The following is a 12964-nucleotide window of genomic DNA, read 5'->3' on the forward strand; positions in this document are numbered from 1 at the left end:
TGTCGTCGTCGTCATCACCACCGCCACTATTACAAATATTCTCCCTCTTCTACAGTTTGCTCTAGTCTCATTTTCTATTCCCTTAAATCTTTTCTGCTCCCCCCATTTGTTATCCTTTATTTGCTTTCCCTCATTTCCTCTTCATTTCGTTTTTATTCACATTTTCTTCCTTACACCGGCATAGAAGGAGCGGAGGGGGTGGGAGAGGTCGCTTTGTTGCCCATCATATCTAAATCTTTTACAAAATTTTAGTTTTGTTCTAAAAAGGTCTTTTTTTTTTGGGGGGGGGGTCGCCTTTTCTTTTAAAAACCCACGCACGTCATGCTGATTTCCCTCTCATAATTATTGGCTCATTATGTCACTGCTTCTTTCTCCACCGATTATCGTACACTCCTCCCCATCTATTCATGCTTGTTGAAAAATAATCCATATTTTGGAGGGGGGGGGTACTTCTTTTTTATGATTTTACGAGAAAGTGATTGATAAAGAACACTATACTATTAATAAAATGTGGAAGAGTTTCATGCAAATATCCGGCCCAGATCATGAACCTGATAGGCTTATGAAGGAATAATTATTGAATATTTATAACATTTCATTGTCATTTTTTCAGAAAAAAAGAAATGGTTCAGAGGAAATAGATTTGTACGGATCTGGAGGAAATTGATGTTACAAACTGCAGCTTACAGAATAAAAAATCGGTTCAACTTCGCACCTTTACCAATGTCACACTGGATGCACCTTTAAAATTACTCTTGAACATGGAGTTGCAAATTGAAAGGTTTTACTCCTTTCTAAAAGGTGCAAAGTAGGTGCACCAATAAACAAAAATGCACCTGTAAAGGTGATCCCACTGTGATATTGGTTTGCACGATTCGTTTTCGCTATCATTTTAAAGATAAAACAATTAGTAAAGATGGAATGTTCATACTATTTTTTTTCAGAGAGACCCCGGAGAGACCCCCAGCCAATATCGAAAGAACGAAATTGCCCATCAATTATGAATTAACAATCAATAAAAAACAATCGAAATTTGATTATGAAAGATTATCGAAGAAGCTTTCATCCTATACCAACCAAGCATCCACACAATCGGTGAGGAAACAAACTGATTATTTATTTGAATATCCAGTTATCCCTCCAAAATAACCAACTAACAACTTAATCAATCAATCAATCAATCAATCAATCAATCAATCAGTCAATCAATCAATCAATCAATCAAGCAATCAATCAATCAATCAATCAATCAATCAAATAACGATCACAAACCAAAAGCAAGCAATCAATCAATCAAGCAATTAATCAATCAATCAATCAATCAATTAATCAATCAATCAAATAACGATCACAAACCAAAATCAATCAATCAATCGATCGATCGACCGACGGACCGACCAACCAACCAACCAACCAAACAACCAACCAAATCAATCACAGCCTTCGATTAAGAGATCGAAGATAAAATCAAATAATCGATCTATACAGTCCGTGAACAAATACAACTCATTTTTTTTTAAATGGACCAAAATACAAAGTCAATCCCATTCATTTGTCCATCTAACCATCACATCTTCAAAATTTACGAAATCAATATATTTGATTCTCAAAGAAAACTTTGAAAAAGAGAGATATTCAAAACAACGTCTATCCCATATTTATTTACAACACAAGTACCATACACTATTGATGTTAACATGTCTCTTTGTATGTCTTACATACAATACTTTGAAGAGGAAAAGTGGTGCAACTATATAATTCTATCAGTCGAATCACATTTCATGTTATTTACAGATGGCGATTTGTTTATCGGCAGACTAATGCAGTTAAAGGTAAAATCCAACCCCATAAAATAAAACAAATAAATACAAAATGAGTTGAATACAATAACAAAGAACTAAACTTAATTCTGACAATTTCTTCACATCGGATGTTTAAAAGAAAAGTCATTTTCAATTCTCGTTCATATACAAAACAATGTCATGTACACCATGGGCGATATGCAATCTTTTGAATGTTGTTATATAAAACATAAACAATTGTTTTCCCATAATGAATGTAAAACTCAATTGGCTAGATTTTCCATGGAGCATAATAGTTTATCCTTAAAGAGCTTATTATCGTACGAATAAAAATTATATATTTTATATTACAATTAATGGCATACGAAATAAGAAGTGAAATGTATGACACTGAGGGCTCCCTAATTCATGTAATTTACCAATGTTTACGTACACAGCAGTATGTGCATAATATAACAAGTTTTTAAAGACTAAATAAAGGTATTCTTTGTTCGATGATGTCAAATTATTCCAAATCTGTATGTTGTTGACGTGGACTTGGACTTGAAACTAACGACGAAGAAGCGATGTAGAACATGGTGAAACATAAAAACACTATTTTGCTTTTACGTTAGCTGGATTTATATTATACAATTATGTTTATATTGTTGGTAAATTCACTTTCAATTAAAATTCGACAAGTTGAAAAAATGACTTCCCCCGAAAAAACATTATTTTCAAAGCATTTTCTAAAGAAAATATTCTTCAAACGTTGAAATAAAATGCGGTGTCAGGAATACACGAATATAACTTCGTCATTCTAATTGTGTGAAAGAGGGAGGGGAGGGTTACATTTTGAATGGCTTAGGCAATGTGTGATATGTATAGTTTTACACAATAAACATTTTCATTGAATTTAGCTACAATTCACATTTTACTACATCTTAGGGCGATGACAGAACAACGTGAACATGCAGATAGATCACTACACTCTCCGTTAAGTAAAAGAATAAGTACATCCCATGCAACAGGAAGTTGATTCGAGTCAAAACAGAAATATAAAACAAGCATAAAGGTGAAAATGTCATGTTAGAAAGTTATGATCGCTAATTTCGCATTTATTAAACTATATTTTTGTTGATTAAAAATCATTTCTTGAAAATGAGGGGGGGGGGGGGTCTTGTATGGATCATACACCCTCGGAAAAGTGTGTGGGCATGGTGGGGGTATATCTTCCGGTATACGCAAGTGACATGTAGGAAAGTAGTAACATGGTAAAGTAATCTTGCAATAAAAATTGCAAGTGCAGCAAAAGATCTAAACATTTTCATATACTTAATTACACATATAATCATAATCATGACAAAGTGATAAAAAGTATTGATCTTCCCATCAGAATCGAAGAATCTTCCGATTTCTTCATGATACTGTCCAGTTGCAGATCGACGCTGGCATAATTACGAACATGACCAAAGTGAAATGGGATGATACAAATAGTACTTGAAGAGAGAGTATCTGATAGTGATGAAGACAAAGACGATGGTGTTAATGACTTCCCAGGTCTTTATCGGAGTCTATCTCAGTGTCCTCATCCTCTTTTATACTACAACTATTGACGTCATCGCCCTCGCCTTCTTTCACATCGTCCTCCTCGTCGCCGACACCGTCCCGTATTCGTTCCTTCTTCCATTTCATCCGTCGATTCTGGAACCATATTTTGATCTGCCTCTCTGACAGGCATACGGCCTGGGCGATCTCGATGCGTCGCTTTCGCGTCAGGTAACGATTGTAATGGAACTCCTTCTCTAACTCCAAGGTCTGAGCACGGGTGTAGGTCTGTCGACCACGCTTACGGTCTGTCCCGATGATGTGGGTACCTGAAGGAAAGATAGAAGGAAAATGTACTTGCTCGTGAGGAATAATAACTTAAGCCAAAGATGAATATTTGTTTGGCATGTATTGCCTAATCAATTTAGTTTTTGTTCATTAATTCATTCATTTCAATCGCACTGCACTTTCCTTACTTTCTTCACTAGTAGATACGAGGAAAGGTCAGACATGAGAAAGAATAGCAGGCATAGATTCAGGACTTCTTTTTAAAGTCATCAGTCCAAAATGGAGCCCGTTTGGTCTAAAAAAAAATGGCAAAAAGAAGGCCAACAGTACTAGTGAATGTTAGGAGCAGTACTGAAACGACGACGCCTTCCTTTTATAACTTGTTTTTTAAAAAATATTGGCCTCCGTCTTACCCCTACTTGCGATTGTAAATCAATAGCAAATTTAAGATTGATTGTAAGTCTTATAGATTCAGTTCACACAAGCAATGTTATCAATATTAATTTTGTGGCGGATCTGAAGCAACCGCTACTCTTGGGCGATCCTTCACAATCTGCTCTATGACATAATAACGGTGTGTTTCTTGATCTTGCACATCAAGACCACGAAAGACCTCATGCGAAATAAATTATGCTTCAATGATAGGGGGTGAAAGGTCGTGGGAAATTTAACCAATCGTCTTCCGTGACAAGAAGCGGAAACGGAAGTGTTAAGGAAGTATGATGATATCGATTTAGTCCTTGTTTGTCATTACACCATTTGTATACCTTTCACATCGTTTTCCACCGTCGCGCGCATGGATTTAGCTCCTTACCTCATGACAATAAGGTAATGCAATTATTGTTTTTCCCTGTCAGATGTCCATCAAATCGACCTGGTATAATATTACATGTATATTAGAACACCATAATATATTGTTAAGTGTTATTTTCCTATACAGTATTTTCAGCAGTGGCGAAATGAGCACCATATTTTCAAGAGGGCACAACATAGCGCATGTCGAAAATTTCCTAAAAACCCGTGAGAGAGGGAGAGTTTTCAGCTTTTGAAATTAATATCTGACCTAGATTTGGACATAATATTCAACAAATACTATCACATTTCACCTCTTTTTATTTCTTTTTCCTTCCTCTTGTCAGGTGCTGGTTTTTTCGTCATGTAATCTTTATTATGCTATGCAGGTTCCGCTGATGGTAGAACAGTTTAATTACTTTGGAGGACAGAGCCCCAAAGCAACCCCCGTCTGTAGGCCAGTGATTGTCAATACTAAATTGTTAAATGTCATCCTCTATTTGCAACGCATAGAATATGATGATACCATTCTTAATTCATTTTTTGTGAAGTTTATAAGTTTACGTAAAGTTCTACACCCGCCTACTTGATCCATCTGAACATCACACTAAAGACCACATTGCGAGGGGACAACTTTGCACACGGTTCTGTTTATAATAACGAATCACTGCCTTGAACGCTTCGTGTGTCAAAACTAACCGCAGGTCATTTACCACGTCCAAAAAAAATGACAGCTAAGTTTGAGCCGGTATTAGGAGAGAACATCGGCCTATTTATTTCAAATAAAGAATGAACACTACATCACTGTCATCAACGGTAGATGTGAACTTATAATGATTAGAAATATATATTATTCAATTCGTCATTTTCTAGCTTCAACCTATACATAATACATGTATGACAAGGTTATTTTTTTTATCGAAATTGAGAATATACACACGAGCAGCACCACGGGGGGGGGGGGGGCAGGAGTGGCTCTCCCTATATGACGAGTAGTGAAAAAATGGAAATCTAAAGGTGAAGCATAGGGGAAAGGAAGAATGTCCGGGAGGGTCTGACAACTTTGCTCCATCTGAGTTATTGCATTTGTTTTAGGGAATTCGAATTTCACTCGTACACTATGTTTTAAACTTGGCATATGCCAATAGAGTGTTTCGAAATGTTCTATTTGATCTGGCTGTTTTGCACAACTGTGCACTGTATGTACTATGGGTTTTAGCTGCTTTAATTAACAAGGTAGATATAAATGTTGAACATGTTGAATGCATTATATACATTCTAAAACCAGTGAGTGAAATTTTACCCAATATTGGGTAGAAAGGGAACATGCATGCTTGCTGGGTATTTTTTTATCCCATATTGGGCTATTTGAACGCAACATTGCGTAATATTTTACCAAATATTTGGTATCTTTTTACCCAACAAACATGCACGTTCCAATTTTACCCAATATAGGGTAAACCGTTTTTTTAGAGTGCATGGGCCAAAACCATTTCATCAAAATTGGGAACATCAAAATTGAAGACGATTATCATCATATTGCCAATGTCGTTCGAAAATTGAAATCTCGATAAACTTCTGCCATATTCGTTCCACCGCATTCGGAGAATGTCATAAATCCGTTTGTAAGTAATACCCATCAATCGCTCAAACATGGAGTAATTAGGCCGTTGACGATTCGAGTCATAAACCCGCTTTTCATGATCCTCCTTCTCCTCCTCTTCGATGTTGAACCCGAGTCTCTTGTCCACCAGAGGTCAAGGGTCAAGGGATGAACTGTGTGTGATAGGAGCAAGGACAACTGTCGTCAGGCATGATTCGTGCATCATCACTGGCATGGAAATGTTTATAACAAAACTTAGAATGATTTCAAAAACTTGAATGTTGACTGGTTTGAACGAGAACAGATAAGCCGACTTACATGATACCATCAACATCGTTGGTAGACCGCTTCTGTAATATTTCAAAATTCTTATTTTCATATATAAAAAGAGAAGATATACATAAATGAATCTTCCCCCGTCAGATATGAAAAGATAACTGCACATTGCATCAAGATTGTTAGCTATAATAATAACTTGCATTTACCCAGGGTAACCACTTTGATCGAATAAAAAAGTCCCAATCGTAAAGTGACCATTCTGCATGTTTTGTGGTATTAGTTGGGAACCGAAATACTATTCTCAGGACAAATACCCTTGCTATTCTGCCTGCAGGGAACAACACTTCGACCAACCAGTCATATTAGATTAGATTACCTTAGTATAATGTTCCCATTACTTCTACTGTAATCATTAATATCTAGCATTATAGGTCTATAGGCCACTGATATCACAAACAAGAACATAGCCAAAATGTCCATGACCATTCAAGCAGTTTGAGCTCACGTCATTCATCCAGTGGGCATGAGTGATGATGAATTGAAATGAATACGTTGCATTAATAATTAGCTGGCAGTTGAGAATACTTGGCACAAGACGAAGTTCATTCTGACGTAAAGTTAGTTCAGATTAAAATAAAAATTGGGGAAAATCCACACAAGTTAGTGTATAATGACTTGTTAAAGATTAGATAGTGACGTCAGATGAGCCCATCCCGCATAGATATAAATCCCATAAACTGCCATCTTCTACCCCCCCCAAAAAAAAAAGACCACCGAAAGATCCAACAGTGTGCATTTATTATCATCAGACACGTGATTTTATACTCAGTATTTCATAAACGATTCTTTAAATTCATTTACGACATAAATGTGCAGCTGCTGCCAATTGTGACGTCACAACTTTAAAACAAAATTATTTATTTGATTTTCATAGACCACAAAACAAAATTCATATGACATGGTTTCCTTCCTAATACTATATGACACTTGATTGTATTATGGTATGCTAGCATATTTATTCAATGATTGCAATAATCGTGCGGACATTGTCATACTGATCTTATACGTAACGTTAATTTGAGATTTGAATTATTTCAGGCATACCTCGAGAAATATAATCCCATTCTAATTTAGTCTGTTTAGCCTGCTGAGAGACTATGATCTATGTGAATATACCAGGGAGGATAGAGCACCTATGTGCATTTTTGTCAGGCAGAGCAGTACCGAGATCTTTGTTATTTTTAATCATAATTCTCAAGTTAAAGTTTCGAAACAGTGCCTCCGATGCTTACAATCAAAATTATCAAACTATACAGAGAATAATATTTCTGCATAATAATTGCATTGTGTTCTTTCTTAGAATAACGCAATCCAGTATCATATTTTGATTAGGTAAATGACGGCTATATATTGAATAAAAAAAGAAGCTAAAACGTTTTAAAATCTTGTTGAATTAAATTAATGAAACATCACGAAGTTCTATTCCAAGGCTGTTCATATATCAAGGTGAAGAAATGTGTGTTCATTAAACTATACAAAAGTGATACAAAATTTCGACAAAATATTGAAAAACCCGTTTTTTCAAGCAGCTGATATTAGACAATTGCTTATCATATATTAGAATGATCCATTATGGAGGCATCGGTGGTGAGCTTGTTGTCAGACTATACATGTACAGTTCAAGAGTTTTGGTACTGCCACTGATCCAAGCAAATGACACTGTAACGAAAATATATTTGTTGATCTAATTCAAGGCCAATTGCTAAAATTGTTTTTGGATTGATGCTTCATCACCATTACTGTCATAAAGCCAATTGATCAGAGACTGGTCCTTTCTGTACATTAGCTTTTTTACGTGAAATCTGGGGGTAACCGCGTATTCAAATCTTTCAGAACGTCGCTTTGGAGTGTTCATAAAATGGCTACAGTCTCTGGAATAATATCCAACATAAATTCAATTTGTTAATGTGCAATATGAATGTGATGCACTGTTTATACTGAATTCAATGATTTTCAATCACTTCATCAAAGTAATATTGTTTTCAAAGGTTAAGTACATTCAGGGATTGTTTTCTTTATATCAAAAATGTCTTTATCTAAATGCCATGTTATTATGGTACAGGGTCATTATTGCTTTTTAAGTATAATGACGGTATCGGATTATATAGATTATTTATTCTGATTTTTTTTAACTTCATCTGAATAATTTTGTTTTCAAAGGTTAACTATAGTTACCTTCAGCGAGTTTATCTTCATATTATTGTATGTATTCATTCCATTGACCCGTTATTAAGTTCGGTTTCATTTTTGCCTCTTAAGAAAAATGAATATGAAACCATATTCACTGGGTTACTTACTCTCGACTGAAGCATACCCTTTACACAAATCAACACGTTGAAGAAGTGAGCTACACAAACTGCATTCCAATTTTAAAATAAGCCCTGCATCTTCTCAATATCTCTCGATGTTTGTCATGTTCAGTCATACCAATCGAGGCACAGACATGTCGACGTGGTGGGGCCTTCCCGGCGAACAACCCGCCAATTAGCAGATCAGCATCCGTCACGTCCAAGAGAGGAGTTACAGATCATCAACGCATAAAGCAAAGACCGTGTCAACTGATTCTCCCCGCGTGTGAAATATTTCATCAGTGAGTAATGCATTAAAAAGAGGACACCTGCTTGCGACTCTATCCATGTTTAAAAGATGTAAAGTAGAGTTGTGCACACAGGGCTTTGAAAAATGAAATGTTAACAAACTACAAGATCGCCATCCTTTCTAAAGAAAAGACGATGATCAACTTGCCATTCCCCAATACAAAACAATAACAATTGTAATCTCTCCTTTCCTCAAGTTCTAAAAGTATCATTAATTCCCTTGAATAACATGACACTTATCTGCCATATATCACTTTTAGAAAAAAAATTGCCTTCACATTATCACTCATATTTTGATAATTTGCACTATTTTTAATTTTTTATCATCTTTACTCTGCAGCTCTGATGAGTTCTTCATATTTTCCTTAACCAAAACCACAAGAATAACGCATTTCATTTCCCATCTCACTTAACCTTTCTATATACATGATCTAAGGTGTGTATCATTTTGAAGATGCACCGCAACGTAAAATACAATTTATCTTCTATTTCCCTTTAATAAAATCGATTTTGATATTGTAACATCACATGAGTGTTATATCATGTGCTATATCTGGTTTCCTTGGAGAAACCGATATTACAGCACATGTTCCGAAATCATATGCGGCGTATTTTGCAATACCGGATAACTCCCATGGGACCGAAATGCAAACCGGTCGAATGCTTACCACTGAGGACGATTGTCCATGGCCAATCCAGACTGACGTTGTTAAAGAGGAATTATTTTTCTGACATGAAAATAACCTGAATGTCATCACAATTAAATAATATCAGAGTTAGCGTTACAAATGTTACATAATGAAAAACATTCTCTTTTAAACTGTATTAAATCTATTAACTGTCTCCTGCTGAATGATTGCTTATACAAGTTATGTTGGCCTATATAAGATTCTAAATTAATTAGCAAATTTTATTTTAATTTTTTAATGCACCAATATCATGAATATAGAATATCCAGATGATCGAAGTTCAAAAGATCGCAGCCGACCCCGCGAGACCAAAGACCCCATGTCCCATCAGTGTAGTATTATGAATTACTTTGCTTCATTACATTTTTTCTTTACTATTAGTAATTAGCCTAATTGGCTGTTGCCAATGTCATCGATGATTACCAATCCACCCCGCACCCCTACACTTTGAAATAAAGCTTGAAAGTGCATTCATCCATTGATCATTGAATCAGTCCTTTGACAACTTTGATTTGAGAAGGGAAATTTGTAAAACTACTGTCCTCTTTGTTTCCCTCTGTCTATTGGACGGTTTGGACCTGAACATGCTGAATAGCTCAAAGCTCTCACAAAAAGTTCTAGTCTATTGCTGATACTTGAGTCAAAGTCTTATCAATGTAAAAATTCAGAGTTATGATCACACCCTTTTGAACGCACAATGCCCATTTTCGTTCTCTTGGTGTTCTCAAATGTATAGAATTCAACGAAATTTCGAGTGATCAGAGGACACATTTTAATATTAACACACAGACCATATAAGGCTACATAATTCGACACTCTATAAATTGCTTTAAACGGATCAAAATATGCTGTACAGCAAATTAATTATATTTGACGTGTCATCATCAAAATAGACTCGTCAGTCGTCACAAGATTCAATCTAAATATTAATATACGTTAACTTGATATGCAGACGTAGCTATTACATAACGAATCCCTAACTCATCCACCAGACAAACTAGGATTCAATTCAATTAAATATTTCATTACTCCGACACTGATCTCGGAATGGTAATCAAGACGCAGAACTGTATACTTTGTAGAATGCCATGTTGGAATCCTTATAATGTCACGTAATAATAAAATAGGCGAAATGTCTTTTTAAGAAAATAACTGGAGAAAGATGTTTTTTCAGTAAAATCATCAAAATAATAAAAAATCATAGAGATTACTATGTGTTTTTTTTAATCGGCTTCTATGCGTGGCATTAAAATCCATACAACGCTACTTGGTAGTACGTTTTTAGTAGTAAGATATATTAAACTTCAATAAAGTTAAAGAAACTATTCACTTTGTTAGTAATTAAAACTGCGGTTGGGGGTCGTGATAATTCCGTGTTAGGAATTTCAAAGTTCTATATTCATGAAATATCAAACTTGTACATTAAACAAAAGGCCGACCTTGTGTTATTCCCCTAGTTGCCAGTCTAATTTCGACGATATCGTGAAATTCAAGGTTCATTTTCAATTGGTCTAATGCCAATTCGTCCAATTGACAAATCGTCTACTATAATTGGCCTAACATCAGTCCACTATCCGTATAGTCTAAATGCCATTTCGTCCACTCACCATCTCGTCTAATAACCGATCGGTCCAATAACCACCTAGTCCATATAGGCCTACCATTTTGTAAAATAAATTAAGTGTTAATTGGGCGAAATGAATGAAAATAAAGTAGGAATTAGAACGACTGATTATGAGACGAAATGGTCATAGAAGAACTGGTGACGAAGTGATGACTGGACCAAATGGTTGTTAGACGAAATGTTGATGGAGGACGGAATGGCATGCATGCTAAATGAAGGTAGACCATGTGATCAGTGGACTAGTTAGCAATAGACGAATTGGCAATTCACCATATTCAATATAAGGCTCAATTCACTTTTTACGAGTAACTTTCCATTGTGTTGTAGGATGGTGTTCATTCTACCCACTTTGTGACTGTCATCTCCCCTTCCGTTTCTGATCTGACCAAGCGACGCAGCTGATACCCTTTCTACAATATTTATCGCAAGCAGCTGTTTATTGTAAAATAATCTTTTGAGAAAGAGGTATATGTTCTGATAACATCAGACTTACATGTTGTCACACCAGATGTTTGAAATTTAATCATTTGAAACTTGATTTTTTTATATTAAAGGTCTAATTTTTAAGTTTTACTAGTACAACACGTATAATTCTTAAAAAAATAAATTGTCGATTTCAGCCTGGCAATTTTAAAGAAATCAGCTTCGACTAAACTTCGCTTACTGATGTTAACAGTTTTGTCTTCATTTAACGGAATTTTTTTTAAGAAGAAGGGTATTAACATTGAAAAGAATGTCAACTTCCCCGCACTGACTCATTTACTAAGCTGACAAATATTGTCTATCATCTAACAATCAAATATTTATGTAATTACCTAAGTAAAGTGGCCATTTTTAAAGATATATTATTATTGAAACATATAAATTAAAATGTCTTCATATATGTCCAATGAGACATACTTTTATTCTGTATCAAATAGCAACATTATAATTGTTTAGGGCGTGCACATTCACGTTTATATGAATAAAATAAAATAAAATCTATGAATAAACAAAAAAAAATTGGGGAAAACTACCTAATCAGATAAACTTAAATATTTGCATAATTCACAATCATTTTTTGAATGTACGATGTGCAAATAATATAATACGATGATTTCACTCACTCGGTATCTTTCTTCCAATATTTCATTACATGAAATATCTCATTTTGGGGCAATTTGATGAGAGATAAGCTCTTAAGTTGATTACAGTATCAAATTCAAATCAAATCATTTCAAACATTTTCCCAAAAAAGGGACTTCGAATATAAATTCAATTCTTTTATTTCATTTCTATTCAAAACATAATACAAAGTAATATAAAATCAAATCAAATACAATTTTTTTACTACTACTACCACTACTACTACTACTACTACTACTACTACTACTACTACCATTACTACCAATTCCACTACTACCACTTCTACTACTACTACTACTACTAATACTACTACTACTACTACTACTACTACCACTACTACTACTACTACTACTACTACTACTACTACTACTACTACTACTACTACTTCCTAGGCTGCTGCTGCTACTTCTACTACTACCTTTGCTGCTGCTGCTACTATATTACTACTACCACTACTACCACTACTACTACTACTACTACTACTACTACTACTACTACTACTACTACTACTACTACTACTACTACTACTACTATACTACTATAGTACAACAAATTGATATGTGTACTACTACTATTAC

General features: G+C 34.9%; 1 protein-coding gene across 1 annotated transcript in view; it reads right to left on the reverse strand.

The window, feature by feature from the left end:
• Positions 1–1634: 1634 nt before the first annotated feature.
• Positions 1635–12964, reverse strand: part of LOC121410694 (homeobox protein Hox-A7-like) — a 28269-nt gene continuing 16939 nt past the window's right edge. Inside the window, exon 3 of the mRNA XM_041602943.1 lies at positions 1635–3658. Within this exon, the coding sequence (XP_041458877.1) occupies positions 3327–3658 (332 nt within the window). The 3' untranslated portion in view covers positions 1635–3326. The remainder of the gene's footprint in view (positions 3659–12964) is intronic.

The sequence above is a fragment of the Lytechinus variegatus genome, chromosome 3 (genome assembly GCF_018143015.1).
Source record: "Lytechinus variegatus isolate NC3 chromosome 3, Lvar_3.0, whole genome shotgun sequence".
In the NCBI taxonomy this organism is placed as follows: domain Eukaryota; kingdom Metazoa; phylum Echinodermata; class Echinoidea; order Temnopleuroida; family Toxopneustidae; genus Lytechinus; species Lytechinus variegatus.